The sequence below is a fragment of the Scyliorhinus torazame genome, chromosome 14 (genome assembly GCF_047496885.1).
Source record: "Scyliorhinus torazame isolate Kashiwa2021f chromosome 14, sScyTor2.1, whole genome shotgun sequence".
Lineage (NCBI taxonomy): Eukaryota > Metazoa > Chordata > Chondrichthyes > Carcharhiniformes > Scyliorhinidae > Scyliorhinus > Scyliorhinus torazame.
The window spans coordinates 63,080,709-63,106,304 of NC_092720.1; the positions used below are offsets into that span (position 1 = coordinate 63,080,709).

The following is a 25,596-nucleotide window of genomic DNA, read 5'->3' on the forward strand; positions in this document are numbered from 1 at the left end:
TTAACCAGTTTAATCATATTTGAAGGCCATAGCTTTGTAAAAAAATATATATATAATTGACCAAGCTTGACTTTACAAGTTAAATGTTGAGACTACTTGCGGTGTGCTTCCAGTTTATTTCTAAGCAATGCTTGCTTATTCTAATGTGCCTTCTACAATTGTTTCTTTCAAATAGCTATCAACTGTCAAGAAAACTGGTTTCAATAATCTGGTTCCATGTATTGAGTTTTACAGTGGTAGAATAATTCAAACTGATTTAATTTCTTTGGCACTTAAATTTTGGCATTTATCATCTAACTGTTTATTGAAAAACAATTAAAAAAAAGATTATTCCTGGGATGTGGTTATCACTGGCAACTCAGCATTTATTGTTCGATCATAGTCATGTGAGCTTATACAACATGTCTAAGCATGTCAGGAAAAAGGGCTCATTCTGTAATTCAAAATGAACTTGCACGTCGGGAAAGTTGCTGAATATTATTCAGTTACTAAACTTGGTCATGATATTCTTTAATTTTGGCATATAAGTGGATTTTTTAAAAAGGCATAGATAACTGAATTGAACAAATACCCACATATGTCTGGATAGGCAATACTGGTGATGTGTGGAATACCACTGCTCATAGTTTACTGAGTACCGAGATGTTGGGAATCAATTCGCCTATTGTCAGGATATTCTCAATTACTTGGATATAATTGAAGATACGTTCTTGAGACCCATAGCCACGGACCAAGGTGTGATAACTAATCTAATTGATAGACATCCAGGTTAATCAACCATCGGGCAGCAACCCTCCCAATTCCTTAGACAGCAGGACATGTGCCCATGTGTTGGCCAGTCAGTCCAATTAAATCTGCGAAGAGAATCTGGTGAAGGGAAACTCATCCTTAAAAATCCAGACAGCTGACCAGAAGCGTCCAAGTGAGCCAACCAATAAAGATAGTGTGATGTATTTTTCTTGTTCAGGAAGGGTCTGATGTTCACTAATTTAAGGTTTGATTATAATTATTATTCTATGATTATTTGTTGCCAGTAAAATGAAGCAACTTAATTTATGTCAGGCCTTGTCACATTAAAGTGTTTCACCTACTGGAAAAAATGAAGAAATGCAGGCCAAATATAATAGCCATTTTGGATCACGAAGAGTCCTTAATTACGATAATCTTATTGTTAGATAGTGGGGGATAACAATCGGAATGGAAAACACCTAGAACATATTGTTATGATACATTTCCTGTGTCAACTTGGGTATCAGGAATGAATGTGAGCAGGGTCCTGCTTCCGTGGTGTCATATTCAAGGCACAGTCCTCTTAAATGCCCCTAATTTAACTAAGGATGGTTCATTTAGATGACCAAACCCTTATGATTGATTGTGTTCTTTAAGGTTACGTAGCCCCAACTGGAGACCTTTTCAGAAAATAGAACTGATGACAGGAATAGACTTTGAAAACATGGAAATTTGTGGTATGGCTAATCATGTTTCATGCAGGAAATTGAAATGAAAATTAGGGCAAGCCTTTAGACATCTACCACCAAAGCAAGCTTTACTTGTAAATATTTTTTGTTTTTAAAAAACATTTTAAATTAAATCGGCATCTTAATTTTAACTTTCTCTTTTGCATTTTTAAAGGAAGTCCTTGACCGAAAAGGCAAGAGATGCTTATCGTTTGTCTTCTGCTCTGAAAAACAAAAACCAAGGGCCAAGTACATGCATTTAGCCCAGGAGCTGTTGGTGGATCCTGATTGGCCTCCAAAGCCTAAAACAATCACAGAAGCAAAAAAGAAACCTGATGAGAACAGTGCCAGCCAAATAATTACAATATCCGAACAGAAAATACTTTGATTCAAGTCAACAATATAATATTTTAGCAGCAAGGTGTAATATAACGATGATGAGAAAGGGCAATATGATTAGTCGAGATTGTATAAACTATATGTGGATAATTTGTGAACCAACAATTGATTTTATTTGTTCAGGAGAGAAGAAGGATTTGCAGGTTATAGGGAAGCATGCTTTTAAAATTAATGAGATGGAGGTAAAGCAATTTTAAAATGATTAAAACAATTGTGATTCGGCAAAAATAGATTAAATATTTTCAGTTTTCAAAACAGAATTTTTTTAATCAATTTGTGGTCTAAAAGTATCAATTTGAATCCAGCAAGCAAGCAAAGTTATACAGCCTGTTTGAGGCAAGGAAAATGTATGTAGTGAACTGCACGTATGCAACTCAGCTGACCAATCTGAACACCAATTCAATTTCTACATAGTAAAGTGCAAATAAGAGAAAATCTATTCTTGTATTACTATAAACTGAAATTCAGTACAGTGGGCTGTCTGATTTTTTTCCTGAACAAACATGGGTTTCGCTTCATGTGCAAGATTGCAGCAAAAGCCAAAATTCTCCCCCAAAATTTCTAAGTTAATTTGTGGCGGGTTTTTCAGGGAGTTTCCCACCGGTTCTGTCGGCGAGTTCCCCACCGCTATTCAATGACACTTAGTCACTTTTTTGGGCCCTGGGCAGTTTTTCACCGGCTTAGGCCACACTTAAGAATTTATTTTAGCACTGGGGAGCTGAACTCTGAGATCAAGCCACCATTATGAAAGGGTGCCCTGATCTCTAAGTGAGCTTGTGGGTCCCCCATAACCCCCTACCCATAGGCAATGTCACCCACCCACACCCCTGGGCACTATCCCACCCTCCCCAAGTGAGGACAGCCTGCTATGGGGTCCGTGGGGTACTCCTCCAGGCCCACCCAATCCCCCATACAGCACTCCCTCCCTTCCAGGACCCCCACCCATCACCCCCCCCCCAAACATCCCATGGACCCTACTTACCTGCCCTGCACTCTCCCACCCTTCAAGTCCTCCCTCCACTCCCATTTTATGGCAAGGCCCTCTCCTCTCCCCCAAGCCCTTGGCAGTGTTTACCCTGGCACTCGCACCCTGGCAGTGCTCCTGCTGGCTTGGCAGGATGGCAGTGCCAGGGTGCCAACTCGGCAGTGCCAAGGTGCCCGTGTTCCAGGGGGAGGGGCAGGGAACCACCATGCACTTACCTTGACCACCCTGGGGTCTCCGGTGGTTCGGGAGACCCTCCCCACCGGGTGTCATTCTGCCTGGTCCACGTTTGTTTGGACCAGCACTGATCAGCGCCCGGCTGCAGCCTCCCTGGGGAGGCCGGTGAATTGCAGGCGGCTGATGGATCCCTCGCAGGTAGGTCGTAAGCAGGTTTACGACCTACTTCCACGAGCGTCATTCGGTCATGCCCATTTGGTGTGGGGTTCTGACTCCGACGTCTTTCCGTGAATCTCGCAAAGCGCAGAGGTTCGCTGGAGGTATTTCCTGGCATTCACTGGCCGCGTTGAGCTCAAGCGAGAGCCCAACGCGGCCAGAGATTCGTGCCCCAAGTGTTGTACTGCCATTTTGCAAAGATATAGCATAAAATGTCACAAAGCAATAGCATAAATCATGCAGTATCATACTGAGGCTTTCTAGTAAGGAGCCCACTACTTTTCATATATGAATTTTATGGCCTGAAGATCAAGGAAGGGATACATGCAATTTGTCAATATGTGCTCCCTGTGAGTGAAGCTCTGCGAGGAGAATGCAAGTTGGAAAATTTTACATAATTCCTTGGAGTGCTTTATTGAATGTATGTATCCTCCTGCCCTTAGAGATGAATGATGCATGGCAAAAATGTTTGTGGCTGCGTTTTACCACATGATGGTTAGAAATACGTGCAGAAAAGATTAACAAGGATGTTATCAGAATTGAAAAAAAGTAATTGTCAGGAGAAATTGAGTCAGTTTGGGGATTCTTTATTCTGGAAAAAAGGAGATTTAATAGAGGTATTTAAAATTATTTTTTAATTTGGATGTGAGGAAACCTGTTGGGTGAGCCTGGAACAAGGAGACATTAATAAAAAATAATCATTAAAAGATCAATTCTAAGGGCAGCACAGTGGCACAGTGCTTAGCACTGCTAACTCACGGCGCCGATGTCCCAGGTACGATCTCGGCTCTGGGTCACTGTCCGTGTGGAGTTTGTACATTCTCCCCGTGTTTGCGTGGGTTTCACCCCCACAACCCAAAGATGTGCAGGGTAGGTAGATTGGCCATGCTAAATTGCCCCTTAATTGGAAAACATAAATTGGGTACTCTAAATTTAAAAGAAAAGATCAATTCTTTATTATAAATTTCTTCTCACAGAGAGGATTGAGAATGTGGAACCCACTGCTACATGGAGTGAAATGGCTATTGTCTTTAGCCCTGCCATAAATCCTGTTCCCCAGGCTCCGATTCCACCTTGTCCATCTCCAACTTCCTTCATTCCACCATTGCCGGCAGTGCCTTCAGCTGGCTAAGTCTGTTCTCTGAAATTCTCTCCCCTAAACTTCTATCTCTTTTGCTCCTCTATTAAGATACTTCTTAATACCTATGCCTTTGACCAAGCTTTTGGCCACTTTTTCTAATGGCTTTCTTTGGTTTGGGGTCAGTTTTTATCTAATTATTTTGCTGTGAGCTAACTGTGAGCTATTTTATAACGTTAAAAATTCCATATCACTGCAAGATTTTGGTAGTTAAAGCAGACATCATTGAAGCATTCAAGGGAAGGCTTGATGCAGCTATAAGGCAGATAGGAATAAAACGATAGAGAGGGAGGAGTCTCGAAGCTGTAGAATCTATACAATTCAATTACTTAACTCTAGGGAATCAAGAATTATTTCACAGTGATCACTCTTAAATATTTAATTTGTCTTTCAGTGGCATAACATAGCCAAAATTAAGATTGTGTTAAATCACATTTGCTGCAATCCTCTGCTGTTTGCAATAATTTAATTGTTGTGGAAGTTCTTTGACTACTGAGCACTAAATCGCAAGTTCCAACTGCCTTTTACCTTAATACAAAGTAGAAATGACAGTGTGACTTGGAATATTGTGATGTTGCGTTTAAATTATCCCATTCATTTATCTGTAAAAGACTGTATAGATTTAGTGTGTGAAATTGTTGGGGACTGTCGACGGTGAAATTAGAAAACCGAAAGTTGTGGAAATAGGAACATTGGAGGGAACATTAATTATTTCTGAAAGGGAACCAATGTAATATTTTACAGCGAAAGAGAAAATGCTGGAAAATCTCTGCCAGTCTGGCAGCATCTGTAGGGAGAGAAAAGAGCTAACGTTTTGAGTCCGATGACTCTTTGTCAAAGGTAACAGACAAAGTAAGTGGGAAATATTTATACTGTGGAGTGAGAATGAAAGATGAGTCATAGCTCATTTTACAGCATTCGTGCTGTGGGTTCTTGGCAAAAGTAACTTCTGATTTTTATTTGGCTCAAGAAATTGAAATAGCATCTTTTTCACGTGTTCCATATAGATTGTACTGCACATGTTTCAGATGGACAATCTTTTACTACTATCACAAGATCAAGAGTGTTCGTTATTATTCAAATCAACTTCTGTTCCCTGATACCAATCACTGGTAAAGGCATGGTTAGGCATGATAAAGTCATTTTGTTCAGATTTGCAGATGAAAAGCAAGGCATACTTCTGCAATATTTCTGCCTGGCCAGCTACATATAGATGCAGCTCAAAATCATCTGTTTGGGAATTACAGAATTTACACGATTAGCCTTAACTTTTTTTAAATGGTTGATCATCAGTTTTGCAATAAATGCAAGGCAGATGTGCTGCTTCAGTTATTTTACATGGAACTGTTTTGAGAATTATTCATGATGTATGAAAGAACAAATATAGGTTGCTCATATGTAGATTTGGACTTTGATTCCCTCCTCCAGCATCCTCCACAATGGGAGATTTCTCTGCCTACTTTTGTGTCGGTTTTCATTTGTGCTTATGGATATTCTGAGATTTCCAAAGAATATGGGCTGGATTCTCCACATTGCCACGCCACTTTTCTGCCCCGACCCGCCGGCGGGATTCTCCATTACACCGGCCGGTCAATGGCGTTTCCCATTGTGGGGCAGCCCCATGCCGTCGGGAAACCCCCGAGCACCGGAAAAACGAAGAATCATGCCAGCGTAGAATCCCGCCCTATATATCTGCGTTAGTGTGCCTTATATGCTTGTGTTGTAAAACACCCACTTGTTTATCTATAATTTCAAACTTTAACTTGATGCCATTTATTTTTACAGCAAGTGTATTTAATTTCATGAAAGTGTACTCTAACACTGCATGCATGTAAAAGATTTTGGTCGAATTTTTAATCCGTTGATTTTTTTTCCATCTATTTGTGAAATGAGAGTAAGGAAAGTCTGTGGGAAGTATTTTCTATGAAAATAGCAACCTCAACCATATATGTATATACCTATTAGAGAATATAGGCTTAGTCTCTGAGATGTTTCCATCGGGGGTCACTTTAAGTTATGTGTTGGTGTGTACATCCTGTAATAGTTCCGTTCACTGCAGTAGAAGATGATGCCACTCATTCGCTCAGAATCAATCCAGAACGGTTTTCCATTAGAATAACAACCATCACGGGCAGCACGGTGGCGCAGTGGGTTAGCCCTGCAGCCTCACGGCGCCGAGGTCCCAGGTTCGATCCCAGCTCTGGGTCACTGTCCGTGTGGAGTTTGCACATTCTCCCCGTGTTTGCGTGGGTTTCACCCCCACAACCCAAAGATGTGCAGAGTAGGTGGATTGGCTACGCTAAATTGCCCCTTAATTGGAAAAAATGAATTGTGTATCCTAAATTTATTTTTAAAAAGAATACCAACCATCAGCCCGATAATAAGATACATTATTATTACGGCTGCAGACTTAGACTATGGACTCTGGAAATCCCTCCTAAAACTCTCCACCACACCTACCTCTCTTTTTTCCTTTAAGGCATTCATCTGACCTAGTTTGATTCTGTCAGATTTTATTTGGCAAAACTCCTGTGTAGAACCTTGGGGTGTTTTAATATGTTAAAGGTGCTGTATAAATAGAAGGTGCTACAAAATCCTAAATCTTGTCGGAAATGGCTGTAACAGTATTTTCTGCCAGTAACAATTTTTGTTTAGCATATTTTTCAGATCTAATTTTCAGCGATTGAATAGCTTTAACACCACTCAGAATCACATTTTTAAAATGTTTTCTACGTTTAAGAGCTAAAACTAATGCAGTACCAAATCTACAATAAAAGAAAACTAAGGAAATCTTGTTGGAAAGTCCTTGAAAGTGGCAAGTGCCCTTCTGATTTTTCATGATTTCATAACTTACCTTACTCATTGTCTGTTAACTGAGATATAACTATTGCTAAATGGAGACCAATGAACTTCTTTCTTTTTTCCTTTATAACTACATCAGTAATGTAGTTGTAAGTTTAAGTTGCAACACTCCATATTCATTAAGAATTTGCAGAAAATGAAATTATTTCAATGCTTTTGAGACAAAAGTCGATAAATAACAAGCTGATAACACTTGACTATTTAAAACTACTGGTCCTAGAACTGGATATTTTTATATAGAATATATATTCAACCATTTAAAAAAAACCTAAAATACCAGCCAATTTGCTGTCTTTATTCTGTTTCTTATTTTTTTTATATAAATTTAAAGTACCCCGTTCTTTTTTTTTCCATTTAATGGCAATTTAGCGTGGCCAATCCACCTACCCTGCACATCTTTGGGTTATGGGGGTAAGACCCAAGCAGACATGGGTAGAATGTGCAAAATCTACACGGACAGTGACCCAGGGCCCGGATCGAACCCGGGTCCTCGGCACCATGAGGCAGCAGTGCTAACCACTGCACCACCGTGCCACCCTTTTATTCTGTTTCTTAATCAGTTTTCTACTGCAGGGCACCTAAAAAGGTTGAGCAACATTTGTGTACTTCTTGCTTTAGTTTGAAGTGATTTTAAGATTTTTTGAAAGCAATTGACATGTTTTGCATGCTTCATCCAGATGGAATCTGTTATGTTCCAGAATTTTTAAAATCTTTTATGTTGGAATTTTGGAATGCTATATTTTTTGATAATGTATGTATTTGAATAAGAACAACAGCTACTGTGCACTGGGTTAGCAGTTAACTATTGAAATTACCTTGTTTATTTAGAGGATAATGAAAGCAAGACCGCTAAGAACCTGATTTTACAAGCATTTTGCAAACAATGAAAAATATCAATTATATTTTAATTTTGAGTGAACAATTTTTTTGTAATTATATATGTTTAAACAAACCTTTATTCCTCAGGGAGTTTCATTTTAGAATATGTCAGTTGTAGGACTGTAGTTTTTTTTAAAATGCTTTCAAATCTATCCCATACAATTTACAAATGATGCTCAAAAATATTTAACCAAATAAAATGTTCTAGCTTCCCGAATTTGCTACACATCTTGAAAATAACATTTTAAAGTTTTACAAGATTTTGTATATAAGATGACATTTTCTACTTGTAATTTATTCTATTTATTTTGATTTAATTCTTAATTGTATTGTATAAAATATTTGGTAGTAGATTTCATTTATGTATGGTGTAAATACATAACATTCATTTAATTTACCTACAGCATGCTTGTGTCATGCTATTCTATGACCTCAATCTTGTAAATTCTGCTTCTTATAGTTTATTACAAAAGAATAAAAATTTTACAAATCTGGTTTTTAAAAAAAATAATTTTTATTAAAGGTTTTCATAAAATATCAATAACAAAATGAGAAAAAAAGAACCCAACAGGATTAAGTAGAAAACACAATCGAGAAAAGCAACACCCCATACCCCCCCCCCCGTACATAAATAATAAATTAACATTAACACCCCGACTTAACACAACAGGTATATACACCCCCTCCGACCCTTCAGTGTGAATAACAAAAAACAATAATAAAGTAAAACCCCCCCCCCGAGCTGCTGCTGCCATTGACCAATGTCTATCGTTCTGCCAGAAAGTCTAAGAACAGTTGCCACCGCCTAAAGAACCCTTGTACCGACTCTCTCAAGGCGAATTTCACCCTCTCCAATTTAATGAACCCTGCCAGATCGCTGATCCAGGATTCCACGCTTGGGGGCCTCGCATCTTTCCATCCTTCGCCGGGCTACCAGGGACGCAAAGGCCAGAATACCGGCCTCTTTTGCCTCCTGCACTCCCGGCTCCTATGCCACCCCAAATATTGCGAGCCCCCAGCCCGGTTTGACCCTGGATCCTACCATCCTCGCTACGCCCTTCCAAAATTCCTCCAGCGCTGGGCATGCCCAGAACATATGGGTGTGATTTGCTGGGCTCCCTGAGCACCTAACACACCTGTCCTCACCCCCAAAAAACCGGCTCATCCTTGTCCCAGTCATGTGTGCCCTGTGCAGCACCTTAAACTGTATGAGGCTGAGCCTCGCGCACGATGAGGAACAGTTCACCCTCCCCAGGGCATCTGCCCACGACCCTTCCTCAATTTCCTCTCCCAACTCCTCCTCCCACTTACCTTTTACCTCCACCACCGAGGCCTCCTCCTCCTCCTGCATCACCTGGTAGGTTTCCGAGATCTTCCCCACTCCCACCCCCCCCCCCCCCCCCCCCCCCCAGAGCACCCTGTCCTGTAATGTGTGTGGCAGTAGCTGCGGGAATTCCACCACCTGCCGTCTGGCAAACGCCCTTACCTGTAAGTACCTGAAGGTGTTCGCCGGGGGGAGCCTGTACTTCTCCCCCAGCTCACCCAGGCTCGCGAACTTCCCGTCCACAAACGGGTCCCCCAACTTTCGTTTCCCTGCCCTGTGCCACCCCGAAAACCCTCCACCTGTTCTTCCTGGGGCGAACCGGTGGTTCCCCCGTAATGGGGTCCACGCCGAGGCCCCCAACATCCCCCCTGTGCCGCCTCCACTGCCCCCAAATTTTGAGGGCAGCCAGCACCACCGGGCTTGTGGTATACCTCCTTGGAGGGAGCGGCAGCGGCGCCGTTGCCAGTGCACCCAGACTCGTACCCACACAAGACGTCGTCTCCAGCCTCTTCCATGCAGCCCCCTCCCTCTCCATCACCCATTTGCGCACCATCGTCGCATTGGCGGCCCAGTAGTACCCACAGAGGTTGGGCAGCGCCAGTCCCCCCCCCCCTATCTCTACTCCGCTCCAGAAACACCCTTGGAGTCCCTCGCACCCACACAAACCCCATTATACTCCTGTTAACCCGCCTGAAAAAAGCCTTTGGGATAAACACGGGGAGGCACTGGAACAGGAACGAAAACCTTGGGAGCACCATCATTTTGATTGACTGCACCCTACCCGCCAAGGACAGCGGCAACGCGTCCCACCTCTTGAACTCCTCCTCCATTTGCTCCACCAGCCTTGTAAATTAAGCAAATGCAGGGGCCCCCCTGCTCCTGGCCACCTGGACCCCCAAATACCTGAAGCTCCTCTTCGCCCTTTTTAGTGGGAGCTCGCCAATCCCCCTCTCCTGGTCCCCTGGATGAACTACGAACAGCTCGCTCTTCCCCATGTTGAGCTTATACCCCGAAAAGTCCCCGAATTCCCTAAGAATCCTCATTACCTCTGGCATTCCTCCCACCACATACAGCAGCAGGTCGTCCGCATGAAGTGACACCCTATGCTCCTCACCAACCCCCTCCAGTTCCTTGACTCCCTCAGTGCCATAGCCAGGGGTTCAATCGCCAGTGCGAAGAGCAGGGGGGACAAGGGACACCCCTGTCTCATCCCTAGGTGCAACCAAAAGTACTCGGACCTCCTCCTATTTGTGGCCACACTCGCCATCGGGACCTCATACAACAGCCTAACCCACCTGGCAAACCCCTCCCCAAACCCGAACCTCTTCACCTCCCACAGGTACCCCCACTCTACCTTATCGAAGGCTTTCTCAGCGTCCATCGTAACCACTATCTCCGCCGGCATCATGATAACGTTCAAAAGCCTCCGCACATTCGCGTTCAACTGTCTCCCCTTCACAAACCCCGTCTGGTCTTCATGGATGATCTGCAGCACACAGTCCTCAATCCTCATGGCTAAGACCTTCGCCAGCACCTTGGCATCTACATTTAGCAAGAAAATCGGTCTGTAAGACCCACATTGCAGGGGATCCTTGTCCCGCTTCAGGATCAAGGAGATCAGTGCCCAGGACATTGTCGGGGGCAAAGCCACCCCCCCCCCCTCCCTTGCCTCATTAAAGGTCCTGACTGACAGCGGGCCCAACAGGTCCATATATTTTTAATAGAATTTGTCCGGGAAACAGTCAGGCCCCGGTGCCTTCCCCGTCTGCATGCTTCCTATCCCTTTGATCAGCTCCTCCAGCCCAATCGGGGCCCCCAATCCCGCCACCAGTCCCTCTTCCACCTTTGGAAACCTCAATTGGTCCAGGAAGCTGCCCATCCCTCCCTCCTCCCGTGGGGGCTTGGATCGGTACAATTCCTCGTAAAAGTCCCTGAAGACCCCATTGATGCCAACCCCACTCCGCACCACACTCCCTCCCCTGTCATTAACTCCCCCGATCTCCCTAGCTGCGTCCCGCTTCCGAAGCTGATGCGCCAGCATCCGGCTTGCCTTTTCCCCATAGTCGTAAATCGCCCCCTGGGCCTTCCTCCACTGCACCTCCGCCTTCCTGGTCACCAGGTCGAATTCGGTCTGGAGGCTACGCCTCTTCCTCAACAATCCTTCCTCGGGCTCCTCCGCATACCTCCTGTCTACCCTCACCATCTCCCGCACCAGCCTCTCCCTCTCCCTCCGCTCCTTGCGGGCCCTAATGGAGATCAGGGGCGAGATTCTCCGACCCCCCAGCGGATCGGAGAATGGCTGTTGGCCGCCGTGAATTCCGCGCCTGCCGAAGTCTCCGAAGGGAGAAAAGTCGGCGGGGCGTCAATGGCGCCGCACACATCGGAGAATGGCACGGGTGGGTGCAAGGCAATGGATTTTGGGGCTGCCGATATCCTCCCGTCCGGATGGGCCAAAGTCCCACCGACGTGATGACGGGTCACGTCGGCGTAAATCAAACCACCTTTCAATCGGCGTCAACCAGTACTTAAGGTTTACGCCGACCAGGGTGACGGCCTGGGGGGTTGGCCGCTGGAGAGGCGATGGCGTGGCCGCAGTCTGAATGTGTGGGGAAGAGGTGTGTGTAGGGTTTTGTGTGTGTGTGTGTGTGCGCGCGGCCGGGGGGGGGGGGGGGGGGTTAGAGTGGGCTGGGCTCCGGGGGGGGGGGTGGTTAGAGTGGGCTGGGCTCCGGGGGAGTGCCGGGAGGGGGGGTGAGTGCCGGGGAGGAGGATGGGGTCCGTGCCTGGGGGGGGGGGGGTCCGTGCCGGGGAGGAGGATGGGGTCTGTGCCTGGGGGGGGGGGGATGGGGTCCGTGCCGGGGAGGAGGATGGGGGGACGGGGTCCGTGCCGGGGAGGGACGTGTGGGGGGGGGGGTGCAAGTGAGTTGGCCCACCTGGCCGGGTGCCAGCCTCCAACAGTCGGACCCATGCGGTCCATGCCACCTGGCTGGGGGGAAGGAGGGGGTATGGGCAATGATGACATGCCGTCGTTCCCCCCCCCCCCCCCCCCAGGCTGTCATGTTTTCCGATATGCCAGCGATGTTGGCTGCCGTGGATGCAGCCGCTAATGTCCATGTTGCCCTGGATGGGGAGGAGCATGCCAGAGAGGCTGCCGCAGAGGGGCAGGCGGCAGCCGACCAGGCTGGAGGGACATCTGACCGACAGGACGAGGAGGGGGAGGAGGACGCCGCGGCCCCACGGCAACGGAGGCACCCGAGGGCGCCCCGTGTGTACCGGCCCCGGCAGTCATACCAGGACCTCACGGACCGAGAATGCAGGAGGAGACTCCGGATGAGCCGGGAAACCGTGGCACACATCTGCCACCTGCTGGCGCACCTGTCACCGCGTGGCACTGCCTGGGGACACCCTCTCCCTGTGTCCGTCAAGGTTACGGTGGCCCTGAACTTTTATGCAACTTTTCCGGGCACCGAGTGGGGACCTGTCCGGCATATCGCAGCCATCGGTGCATCCGGGCAGTGACAGACGCCCTATATGCCATGGCGCACCGCTACATCCGCTTCCCTGTGGACCGGGCCAACCAAGATGCCCGGGCCGTGGGCTTCTCTGCCGTGGCCGGGTTCCCCATGGTCCAGGGCGCGATTGATGGGATGCACGTCGCCGTGCGGCCACTTGCAGATAACAGGGCCGTGTTCACCAATAGGAAGGGGACCTATTCGATGAACATACAGGTGATCTGCGACCACCGCATGATGATCCTGCACGTCTGCGCCCGTTACCCGGGCAGTGTACACGACTCATACGTGTTGTCGCGGTCATACATCACCGGCATGTACGAGGGACGCCATCCCCACCTGAGGGGCTGGTTGCTGGGCGACAGGGGCTACCCATTGCGATCGTGGCTGATGATGCCTATACAGAGGCCACGCAATGAGGCGGAGAACCGCTACAATGATGCCCATGTAGTGACAAGGGGAGTGATAGAGAGGTGCTTTGGCATGCTGAAGATGCGTTTCAGGTGCCTGGACCTCTCTGGGGGCGCCCTCCAGTATCGGTCAGATAGGGTCGGCCGCATCATTGTGGTGTGCTGCGTCCTGCACAATATAGCCCAGCAGAGGGGCGATGTGCCGCAGGCAGAGGAGGGCGGAGTGGAGGAGCAGCAGGAAGAGGCGCAGTCCTCCCCAGATGAGGGGGATGGGGGCAATGGTCAGGGCAGACGGGGTAGACACAGGCGGGTGGCTGTCCACCGTTACCGGCTGGCCCAGCGGGCACGGGACAGACTGATAGCCGCCCGCTTCACTGACTAGATGGGCGTGGGAATCGGGTAGTATGGCCTCAGACCGCACACCATGGCAACAGCCGACCACCCACACCCCCCACCCATCCACCCACCCAGCACCCTCACCCCCCTCCCCAACCCCACCCATCCCACCCGCATGCACACCACACCCCCATTGCCGATCCACCTGCGGCACAACGGCCGGGCTCACACAGTTGCCGGTGGACGCGTGTCTATTGCAGGCCATGGAGGATGATGACAACCCGCCCTGCAATGAGCTCCTGGCTCCACATCGTTGGACTATGTCTGACCCATGGCCACAGTACCACCATCCACCCGGACCATCCCTGCATGCGGCTGTGACACTGCAGCGCACGGTCCCGTCCTCTGCCCGGGGGGATGTTGATGGCGGCCCAGGGGGAAGGGGGCAGACTCACCTGGGGCTGAGGTAAGACCACCCCTCACACACACACTTGCGCTCAACATACATGACACCCCCGCACGCTTTGGACAGAGCACAAAGGCAGCTTCTGTAGGTGTAACATTGACTTTAATAACGAAAGGAGTTCATGCTCGTGCCCTAGCCCCTAAAACTCATCTGTGCCCTGCAACCGTGTCAACTTACTCAGTGTCTATAATTGTTTGGCCTTACGGACCCTATGACTACGTCTACGTGGTTCCCCAGACGGTACAGCAGAACTGGAGGTGGACTCCTGTGATTCCTGCCCTCTGACACGGGATCCCTTTGGCGGCCGTTTCCTGGGGCGTCCTGGCCTAGATGGGCCAGGCTGCGGCCCGGGCGACTGGGATGGTGAGCTGCCAGCCTGTCCTGCCCGTTGCCCACCCGATGCACCTGGGACGGAAGGGGGGGAGTCCAAGGTGTCGCGGTGTTCCGGGACCTCCCCTACAGAGGGACCCGGGATGGACCACAGCACCTCCTCCTCCCTCGGGGTGCCCGATGGCCCCCAGGCCTCTACATGGGTGGGGGATGCGAACGGACTGGCCATCCGATGCCCCCCCGACATCTGGCGCTGCCAGTCCTGGAGGCCCGTGCTGGTATCGACAGGGGTCTGCAGGTTTGCAGCCATGGAGCTCAGGGGATTGGCAAACCCTGTCTGTGACTGTGCGATACCGGCTTGCACATGGGCAATGGCGTCGATGCCCTCAGCGATGGCCTGCTGAGACTGGGCCATGGCCTGCAGAGACTGGGCTATGGACTGCAGAGACTAGGCTATGGACTGTTGAGACTGGGCCATGGCGTTGAGCGCCTCTGCCATCTGCCGCTGGCGCTGGCTCTGGCTCATGGCCTCCTGTGAGAGGGCAGCCATGTCCTGGGCCACAGACGCCGCCTGCACGGAAAACCCCAGGCCTCGCAAACCGTTCCCCATGTCTGACACCGTCGCACCCATTGCCTCCACCGCGGACGCCACCCGTGCAATGTCGGCCTGGGTGGCACGCATGACCGGCACCACTCCCAGCTCCTGGACGCGGGTGGACTCCTCCACCTGCGACTGCAGCCGCCGCAAGCCGGCCGTCACCCTCTTCGCTCGTCTCCGGTTCGGTGGTTGCATCGGATCTATGGGTGGGTGTGGTAACTCCAGGAACCCGGGATCCATCTGGGCGGCAGATGTTCGCTTGGGCTGGGCTGCCCTCCGACCGCCCGGCTCCTCTGCTGCTCCTACCTCCACCTGCTGAACCGGAACAGCTGTGTTGTGCGCACCAGTGAGTGTACCAGACGCCTCATCACTAAAGTGCCCAACCGAGGTGAGCGTCTCTGCGATGGTGGAGGGTGTTGGTGACAGCAGTGGCGTTGTGTCGTGCACATCGTCCCACTCTGAGTCCATGGCACTTTGGGGTGGCAGTTCGTCTCCGCCCATCCAATCTGTGTCACTGTCCTGTATTTCAGTTTCCTGGGTAGTGGTGTCCTGGGTAGGGGTGTCCTGGGTAGTGGTGTCCTGTGGCTCGGCTGTGACGGGGGCCTGTGGCTGCCCCTCTCGTCGCTGGGTGGCACACGCCTGTGTCGTCGCACCCGCATGAGACGGGGGCCTCGTCTCCCTGTTGCTCCAGGTCTCTCCATTTCCAGTGGTCCCCGAGGGACATCGTGCGGGCGTCGCATGCTGGAGGGTCCGGGTCTCTCCATCTCCAGTGGTCTCCGAGGGACATTGTGCGGGCGTCGCATGCCAGAGGGTCCGGGTCTCTCCATCTCCAGTGGTCTCCAAGGGGCATCCTGCGGGCGTCGCATGCCAGAGGGTCCGGGTCTCTCCATCTCCAGTGGTCTCCGAGGGGCATCCTGCGGGCGTCGCATGCCAGAGGGTCCGGGACTCTCCGTCCCCCGTGGTCTCCGAGGGGCATCATGCGGGCGGTCTGCATCTGCGGGGATGGGTGCCTCGACGTTTGCTCCTATGATACACAATGAAGCATGCATGGTTAGACACACATGCAGTGATCAGGTGATATGAGGGAGGGGGGATATGGGGGAGGGGGATATGGGGCTGGGGGGGATATGGGGACGGGCTGTCGGTGGCTCACTTGCTGGTGGGCCCCCGACCTCTGCATCAGCAACCTCCTGGTCCTCAGGTCCGCCAGCCAGTTCCAGGGCCCTTCCCTCATGTTTGGTCAGTGGCCTCATCAGCGGGGCCTCCTCCAGTCCTCACATGCTCCCTGGTGTTGTGTGCGCGCTTCTCCTGTGGGGGGTGGTGGCAGGGGTAAAAGGCAACACTGTTAGGCAGGTATATGAATGCACGCCATCGGTTGCGCGTGTATTGCAGAGGTTAAGGTTAGGGCTGGATTCACTTGGGGAAATGGGGTAAGGCGGATATGGGGGAGGGGGGATATGGGGGAGGGGGGATATGGATATCGGGCAGGGGGGGAGGCTCACCCTGGCTGCTCTGAGGAGGTCGTTCACCTTCTTGTGGCACTGGGTGCCTGTCCGTGGTGTCAGGGCCACAGCAGTGACGGCCTCTGCCACCTCCCTCCACAGACGCCGGCTGTGGCGTGGGGCAACTCTGCGGCCGTGCCCGGGATACAGGGCCTCCCTCCTCTGCTCCACTGCGTCCAGGAGCGCCTCAATGTCACGAGACTGGAACCTCGGGGCTGAGCGGCGGGCGGCCATCCGGTCGGGTGTTCTGGTCGGGTGGGGGAGCAGCGCGTCCATAATGAGCGTCACGTCGCTGCTAGCCCATTCCGGGCCGGAGACTTTGCGACGTTTTTGGCGGCGTGATGCAGGTGGGATTTGCGCCGGTCGGCGGACTTTGCGCCGATAGCGGAGAATTTTGCCCCAGCTCTCCCCTCACCACCGCCTTCAGTGCCTCCCATACCACCCCCACTCAGACCACCCCGTTGACGTTGGTCTCCAGGTACCTCTCTATACTTCCTCAGACCCGCTCGCTCACCTCCTCGTCCGCCAACAGCCCCACCTCCAAGCGCCACAACGGGCGTTGGTCCCTCTCCTCCCCCATCTCCAAGTCCACCCAATGCGGGGCGTGGTCCGAAATGGCTATTGCCGAATACTCAGTATCCTCTACTCTCGCTATCAGCGCCCTACTCAAAATGAAAACGTCGATTCGGGAATAAGCCTTATGGACATGTGAGGAGAATGAAAATTCCCTAGCCAAGGGTCCACCCCTCCCATCTGGTCCATAAACCCCCTCAGCACTCTAGCCGCCGCCGGCTTCCTACCCGTCCTAGACCTGGAGCGATCCAGTGCCGGATCCAGCCCCGTGTTAAAGTCTCCCCCCATTATCAGGCCCCCCACTTCCAAGTCTGGGATCCGACCCAACATACGCCGCATAAAACCCGCATCGTCCCAGTTCGGGGCATACACATTGACCAGTACCACCCTCTCTCCCTGCAACTTACCATTATGTACCTGCCGCTATTATCTGCCACAATGCTCGACGCCTCGAATGACACCTTCTTTCCCACCAAGATCGCCACCCCTCGATTTTTGGCATCCAGCCCCGAGTGAAACACCTGACCTACCCACCCTTTCCTCAATCTTACCTGGTCTGCCACCTTCAGGTCTGTCTCCTGAAGCATAACCACATCCGCCTTGAGCCCCTTCAGGTGCGCGGGCCCGCTTAACCGGCCCATTCAGTCTTACCCGCCCCCCTGCCCCGCCGACTAGCCATGACCCCTCCTCGGCCAGCCACGCGCCCGCACCCCACACCCTGCCCGTTCCCCACAGCAGCATACCCCTGTCTCGACCCCCCCCACTCGCTCCAGCTCCACCTTGACCATAGCAGCAGCAACTCGATTTCCCCCCCCCCCCCCCCCCCCGGGCTAGGACCCATCCTAGCTGATTTACTCCCCCCACTGCACTTCCGCAAGTCAGCTGACCCCGGCCACTCCCGCCTCTCCTTCGACTCATCCCGTTGTGTGGCACACCCTCCTCTCCCGTTCCCCATCCATAGGCTCTCCCCCTCCCCCATCCATTCTAAGCGCGGGAAACAACCCTCGCTTCCCCCGCCCCCTCCAGTCTTCAGCGCGGGAAAAAGCCCGCGCTTTCCACCTACCAGGCCCCGCCACCTCTGACGCAGCTCCTTTTACAGGACCGGTCCCCTCACCCCCAACTCGGGCCTCCCCCTCCCCTGCGGGGCCCCATCTCACCGCCGTCCACCCCCCCCCCTGTTCTGTTTACCTACCCCCCACCAAGAGCCCCCCCGACCAACCCAACCAAAACAGTGCCCAACCCGCCCCAGCCACCCTCACCGACCCGAAAGAGAAAAACACAGAGAAAAAGAAACCCGGAGCAATACAAAGGCCCCCCCGCGAAAAAAAAATAAACATAACATATCAACCGCAGTCCCCAATCGCGCATCCCGACCCTCAATCTGTGTCCAACTTCTCGGCCTGAACAAAGGCCCACGCCTCCTCCGGAGACTCAAAACGTGGAGGCTCGTTAGCCTTGGGCCTCCTCGCCAGCACTCTATGGGCCCCTTCCAGCTCCAGGGGCCCCTGGAAGGACCCCCCTCGATCAGCGAGTTCAACATGGTGACCACATAGGCCCCTCGTGGGCCACGTCCAGCCCCTCCGGGAGGCCCAGAATCCGCAGATTGTCCCGCCTCGACCGATTCTCCATCTCCTCAAACCGCTGCTGCCATTTCTTGTGGAGCGCCTCGTGCGCCTCCACCTTTACCGGCAGGCCTAAGATCTCGTCCTCATTGTCAGAGATCTTTTGTCGAGCCTCACGGATTGCCACCTCCTGGGCCGTCTGTGTCTCCAGCAGCTTATCAATAAAAGCCTACATCGGCTCTAGCAGGTCCGTTTTAATCTCTCTGAAGCAGCGCTGGATACCCTCCTGCTGCTTCTCCGCCCACTGCATCCACGCTGCCTGGTCTCCGCCCGCCGCCATTTTGTTCATCCCTCGCACCTTCTTTGGGTCCACCACCACCTTTTTTGTCGCCCCGCTCCTAGTTGAAGCCATATACTGACGGGAGCTGTTATAGACTCCTACCCACACCGGGAAACTTCGAAAAAGTGCCGTTGGGGGCCCTGAAAAGAGCCCAAAAGTCTGTTTTTGCGGGAGCCGCCGAATGTGCGACTTAGCTCCACATAGCCGCAACCGGAAGCCCCATTTTACAAATCTGTGAGTGTAGCTTCAGATTATGTTTATTGTGTGGAGGGAGTAAGTGCATTTAAACAAATCAACATTTTCTCCTAGTACTCTGCCTGAGACAATATATTCATCCTAATTAACCCTGCCTCATTTGCTGAAGGCTACCCAAGTGGAAGCTGCCTTTAGCAGATGGAGGTAGAAGAGCAAGTGATTGCAGTCTTTCAGCTTTTCATAATGGCAGTGGGAATATGGCTCAAGCTATAGAATGTCAAACAGAGTTTTGGTCTGGATCTAGAATCAAGCTTGATGGGAAAATGAAATGTCAAAAAGAACTTTTGGTCTAATAGAATTTATGTTATCTCTTATGTTTTTGCGCTAGACAGTTGCAGTAACAAAACACGGCCTTGGGAATCGTTTCTAATTCTACAGTTAACTATATTTTAGCTGAGAGCCACAGAATGCTGTATTTCTCAGGCCTCCTCTAAAGGGGCTGTCCTTGGGAAGGAAACATTGTCATTTTATTATATAAGTAATTGTCTACTGTATTAACTTCGACTTGCATCTGTAGACACTCTGATGTACAGTGCTCAAGTCCCGGCCGTGAATAAACGTACGTTGAAGTAGCTTGGTGTTCGATTGATCATTTAATCCGGACTGAAAAGAAACTAATTCACATTTGGTAGCAGAGAATGGTTCTCACGGAGCCTTGCCAGGAGCAGACGGTGTAACTGACTGATCGTGTCGGGAAGCGTTGGAGGAATTGGGCCCCCAAATGTGAGTACCCTTGTTACCACTTTGGTTTCCCCCTCCGCTGTACCGAGCGCGACCTGGTCCTACCGTCTGTTTCTGGAGAGACTCTTACGAGATCAGGTCAGTCCGGCGAACCCGTTACAGTCCGGGTTAGAGGCCCGGGAAGGGTTGGAGCCCCGTAGGAGCTTAGAGTTCTCCTCAAATTCTGGGTTGGAGTCCCGTAGGAGGTTAGAGTCCTCTTCGAATTCTAAAGGTGCTTGGCTGTTGATGATCCTTCTGGTTGCTTGATACCTTCGCGACAAAAGGTTGCCCTTAAAATAAGTGATTGTCTCAACCAGTGTCTCGACTTGTTCGACACTCCGGGTTGACTATGGGCTACAGCGGAGAACGGATAACTCCGTCTAAATTATAGTACTTCTCACCAGGTGCGGATGACGCCTTAAACTCCACAATAAACAGGGTTTCACCGTTGCGTACCCTGTCGGAACACTCGAACAATTTCTTAAATCTGTTAGTTCTGTCTTTAATTCTCTGAGTCTGTCTGTCTGTTAGTTCTGTCTTTGATTCCCTGAGTCTGTCAGTCGGTTTTAATCAGTCCTCTCTCTCTCTCTCTCTCTCTCTTCAGGTTTCATTTCCAGATTTTGACCTTCTAAAAGTCGCTTTCGAACAATTGCCTCAGCCTCCTGATTGGGTAACGGGGCAGGATAAACTCATTTAAATTCTTGATTGAATAGGCGATTTAGGATCGCTACCAAAATTAAATAGGTAACCACAAGGATCATCCGAGGATAGGAGACAATGGGTAATACTCTGGATAGCACCTTTGATAGTGGAAGGGCGCTTCAGACTCTTTGTGAACAGTATCCGGAACATTCTCAGCAGCTGCGGCAGTTATCGGGAGAATTGCATAAGAATTTGGGAAAGGGGAAATGGCCCTTGGGAGGATCAAAAGATTTGCCTACGGTTATAGAGGCACAGCAGATTATTTGGCAAAGTAACCGTAGCTCCACGGCTAAGAAAGTGATTGAGTTATGGCGGGAGTACTGCCAAAAATTAAAAGATACATCCTTATTGGCTAGTTGGCAGGCTAACGCTTTAAAATTGGGTGTTGAATTAACAGAAGGGGGAATTGTTAAGACTGCGGAGGTTTTGAAAAAGGAATGTGCCCACCATAGAAAAAGACCTAAGTCTGTAAAACCCTCCCATTTCTAAATCAGGACCGTACGGTCAAATGGCCAGCCTTGCCTTGACCGAGGGAGACGATGAGGATGACCCTGAAAATTGGCAATATAGGGGACGACCGACCGTTACACCACCACTACGACCGCCACCACCTTACATTCAAGCCCTTTATCCACCGCTCCCCCGCCACTATCACCACATCCACCGTCGCAAGGAGGTCCGGCGACTCGCACTCGTTCTAAAACCCGTGCTAATCAATTCCCACAGATGAATCAAGAGTTAGTCCTGGGAAAAGAGGGGGCACCCGAGGTGGATTTCCCTGATTACCCAGACGATTATCAACCGCAGTGCCAGTTCCCCGTCCGGCAAGTTGCCAATATAGCATACAACCCTGCCAACCCCCGGGGCCCAACAACCAGGCATTTCAAAATAATTATTATAATTAATAAATTGATCAAATTTGATACTACTGATTCAGTATTAATAAATTATACAATATGTTAATAATACAGTCAAACAGTTGATTGATCAGTAACATTTCAATAATAGTATTTCAGCTCAAATTCATCGATTGGGGGTACAGTTGAGTTAGTTTGAATCATTCTAATAGTTGGTCCCCTGCGTTTAGCGAATAGTTTTTTGTGCACTTAGCACATTGGTATGTTATGTAAATTATGAATACAGCTACACAGGAGAATAAGATTATTCTTATTGTGGACATTCCAGTGTGTCCAAGCCACCCACAAATTTTATCCCAGAGAGAGATAAATTGGGGTGGATCAAGTTTTTGAATTTCTTTTTGGATATGTAATGCCAAATCTTTAACTTCTTTAGAGTTATTGGGAATGAAAGTGCAACATTCTGCACTTTGACATCTTCTGGATTGTACACAAAAGCTTGTTGAAAGGGTTAATTTTCTTGCAGAGACAAAAAGAGTATAGCTTAGAATGATGCCATTCGCATCTCTAAACTTTAAAAAAAAAATATTTGTCACTCAAATGGACTGGGAGTAAAAGTTGGATTGCTGCCAAATTCCCGTTATCAAATGTCTTTGAACGATTTGTTTTTTCGGAATAAAGATTTGCTTTTAATCTGAGTTTTGTTTTTTTAAAACCAGCTTCCACATTGTTTGAAGTTTTAATTCCCAAGCCCAGGCTAATTCTAAACATTTATTTTAAAATATCAAACACAATAACTTATTAAACATATATATTAATCTTATGCTGTCTCTTGGTTTTCTGTAGATGAATTTGTTGATTCTATTAAAGAAAGCACTACTAACAAGATATGTTAATTTCTTAAAATTAATAAAGCAATATTCAGAATAATGACAGTTCTCTTAAGTTGACAGTTCTTGACTATCCCGCCTGCACACAGATCCTTGCTTCTATTTACAACAGCCTCCAGTCAGTGGCTAACCTTACCCTCCAGCAGGACATTGTGGTTTACAGCTCCCACTCTGTCACGGCACTACTCGCACAGCTCCAAACCCAACATTTAACCATGGCTCGGCAGAACAAATACGAGATTTATCTCCTGAATAATCCCAAGCTCCAATTTCGCCACTGCACCACTATCAATCCAGCAGGTTTTCTCTCCGAACCACCCTTGGAATGCTCACAGCCGGGCCACGATTGCCTGACGCTCCTCAGAGAGGAAGCCTCCGTGCGCGATGATCTCACTGACACTCCCCTGCCCGATGTAGACTTAACTGTTTTCACCGACGGCAGTGCTTCCGTCGGCGAAAGGGGGGATAGATTATCAGGGTACGCTATAGATTATCAGGGTACGCTATAGTTAATCAGCAGGGAGAAACCCTGGAAGCAGCAGCATTTGAAACGCCGTTCTCCGCCCAACAAGCCGAGCTATTTGCACTTATCCGAGCGTGCGTGTTAGGAGAGAATAAGAAAATAAACATTTACACAGACTCCAGATACGCATTTGGAGTCACACACGACTTTGGTCAATTATGGAAGAACAGGGGATTTCTTACATCTGCAGGCACTCAGATATCCCACAAACAGTTAGTGACACAATTACTACAGGCTTTAATGCTCCCTAAACAAATAGCCGTAATAAAGTGCGCTGCCCATACGACAGGCAAAACCCTGGTGGACGCGGGTAATCGGCAAGCGGACCACCAAGCCAAAGAGGCTTCTCGCTTAAAAGACATGGTGGTACCAAAAATGATGAGCCAGACTAAAAGCTCTAAGGGTCAGTCTCCCTCTGAAAAGCCAATGCCGACCATCACTGACGTCATTCAGTTACAGGAGGACGCTCCTGCTTGTGTAAAAAGACTATGGGGAGAATTGGGATGTTGTTATGATCCTGTAAACAAATTGTGAGTCACCCCGGCAGGGCAAACTTGTATGCCCGATGCATTAGCAGCCTGGGTCACCGAATGTGTTCACTTTGCAACTCATTGTGGTGTGCGAGCTACGGGTGATGTATTGCTCAAGACTTGGTGGCATCCAAGACTGCAGGACATAGCGCAGAACATTAGCAGTCGTTGCCTAGTATGTCAGCAGTATAATCCTGGTAAAGCAATACCCTGTGAAATGGGTAAAACCCCGCTACCAGAAGGTCCCTTTGAGACACTCCAGATGGATTACATTGAGTTGGAAAGATGCCAATGTTATAAACATGTATTGGTTATTGTTGATATATTTAGTAAATGGATCGAAGCTGACCCCACTGTAGATTAGTACGAAGTCTTACAACACCAGGTTAAAGTCCAACAGGTTTGTTTCGATGTCACTAGCTTTCGGAGCGCTGCTCCTTCCTCAGGTGAATGAAGAGGTATGTTCCAGAAACACATATATAGACAAATTCAAAGATGCCAAACAATGCTTGGAATGCGACCATTAGCAGGTGATTAAATCTTTACAGATCCAGAGATGGGGTAACCCCAGGTTAAAGAGGTGTGAATTGTCTCAAGCCAGGACAGTTGGTAGGATTTCGCAGACCAGATGGTGGGGGATGAATGTAATGCGACATGAATCCCAGGTCCCGATTGAGGCCGCACTCGTGTGTGCGGAACTTGGCTATAATCTGCTCGGCGATTCTGCGTTGTCGCGCGTCCTGAAGGCCGCCTTGGAAAACGCTTACCCGGAGATCAGAGGCTGAATGCCCTTGACTGCTGAAGTGTTCCCCGACTGGAAGGGAACATTCCTGCCTGGTGATTGTTGCGCGATGTCTGTTCATTCGTTGTCGCAGCGTCTGCATGGTCTCGCCAAGTACCACGCTTCGGGACATCCTTTCCTGCAGCGTATGAGGTAGACAACGTTGGCCGAGTCGCACGAGTATGTACCGCGTACCTGGTAGGTGGTGTTCTCACGTGTAATAGTGGTATCCATGTCGATGATCTGGCACGTCTTGCAGAGATTGCCATGGCAGGGTTGTGTGGTGTCGTGGTCACTGTTCTGAAGACTGGGTAATTTGCTGCAAACAATGGTTTGTTTGAGGTTGCGCGGTTGTTTGAAGGCAAGTAGTGGGGGTGTGGGGATGACGTTGGCAAGATGTTCATCGTCATCAATGACGTGTTGAAGGCTGTGAAGAAGATGACGTAGTTTCTCTGCTCCGGGGAAGTACTGGACGACGAATGGTATTCTGTCGGTTGTGTCCCATGTTTGTCTTCTGAGGAGGTCGGTGCGGTTTTTCGCTGTGGCGCGTTGGAACTGTCGATCGATGAGTCGAGTGCCATATCCCGTTCGTACGAGGACATCTTTCAACGTCTGTAGATATCTGTTACGCTCCTCCTCGTCTGAGCAGATCCTGTGTATACGGAGCGCTTGTCCATAGGGGATGGCTTCTTTAATGTGTTTAGGGTGGAAGCTGGAGAAGTGGAGCATCGTGAGGTTATCCGTGGGTTTGCGGTAAAGCGAAGTGCTGAGGTGACCGTCCTTGATGGAGACGAGTGTGTCCAAGAATGCAACTGATTTTGGAGAGTAGTACATGGTGAGTCTGATGGTTGGATGGAACTTATTAATGTCATCATGTAGTCGTTTCAGTGATTCTTCGCCGTGGGTCCAAAGGAAAAAAATGTCATCGATGTATCTGGTGTATAACATCGGTTGAAGGTCCTGTGCGGTGAGTAGGTCCTGTTCAAACTTGTGCATGAAGATGTTGGCGTATTGGGGTGCGAGTTTGGTCCCCATGGCTGTTCCGTGCGTCTGGATGAAGAACTTGTTGTCGAAGGTGAAGACGTTGTGATCCAGAATGAAGCGGATGAGTTGCAGAATTGCATCTGGCGATTGGCAGTTGTCGGTGTTGAGTACTGAGGCTGTTGCAGCAATGCCGTTGTCATGGGGGATGCTGGTGTAGAGTGCCGAGACGTCCATTGTGACGAGGAATGTTCCTGGTTCAACTGGTCCATGGGTGCTGAGTTTCTGTAGGAAGTC

At 49.6% G+C, this 25,596-nt stretch overlaps 1 protein-coding gene across 1 annotated transcript in view; it reads left to right on the forward strand.

Annotated features, from left to right (window-relative positions):
* Positions 1 to 8,621, forward strand: part of atp13a3 (ATPase 13A3) — a 199,503-nt gene extending 190,882 nt beyond the window's left edge. Inside the window, 1 exon segment of the mRNA XM_072474301.1 lies at positions 1,633 to 8,621. Coding sequence (XP_072330402.1) covers positions 1,633 to 1,845 — 213 coding nt within the window. The 3' untranslated portion in view covers positions 1,846 to 8,621.
* Positions 8,622 to 25,596: the final 16,975 nt, after the last annotated feature.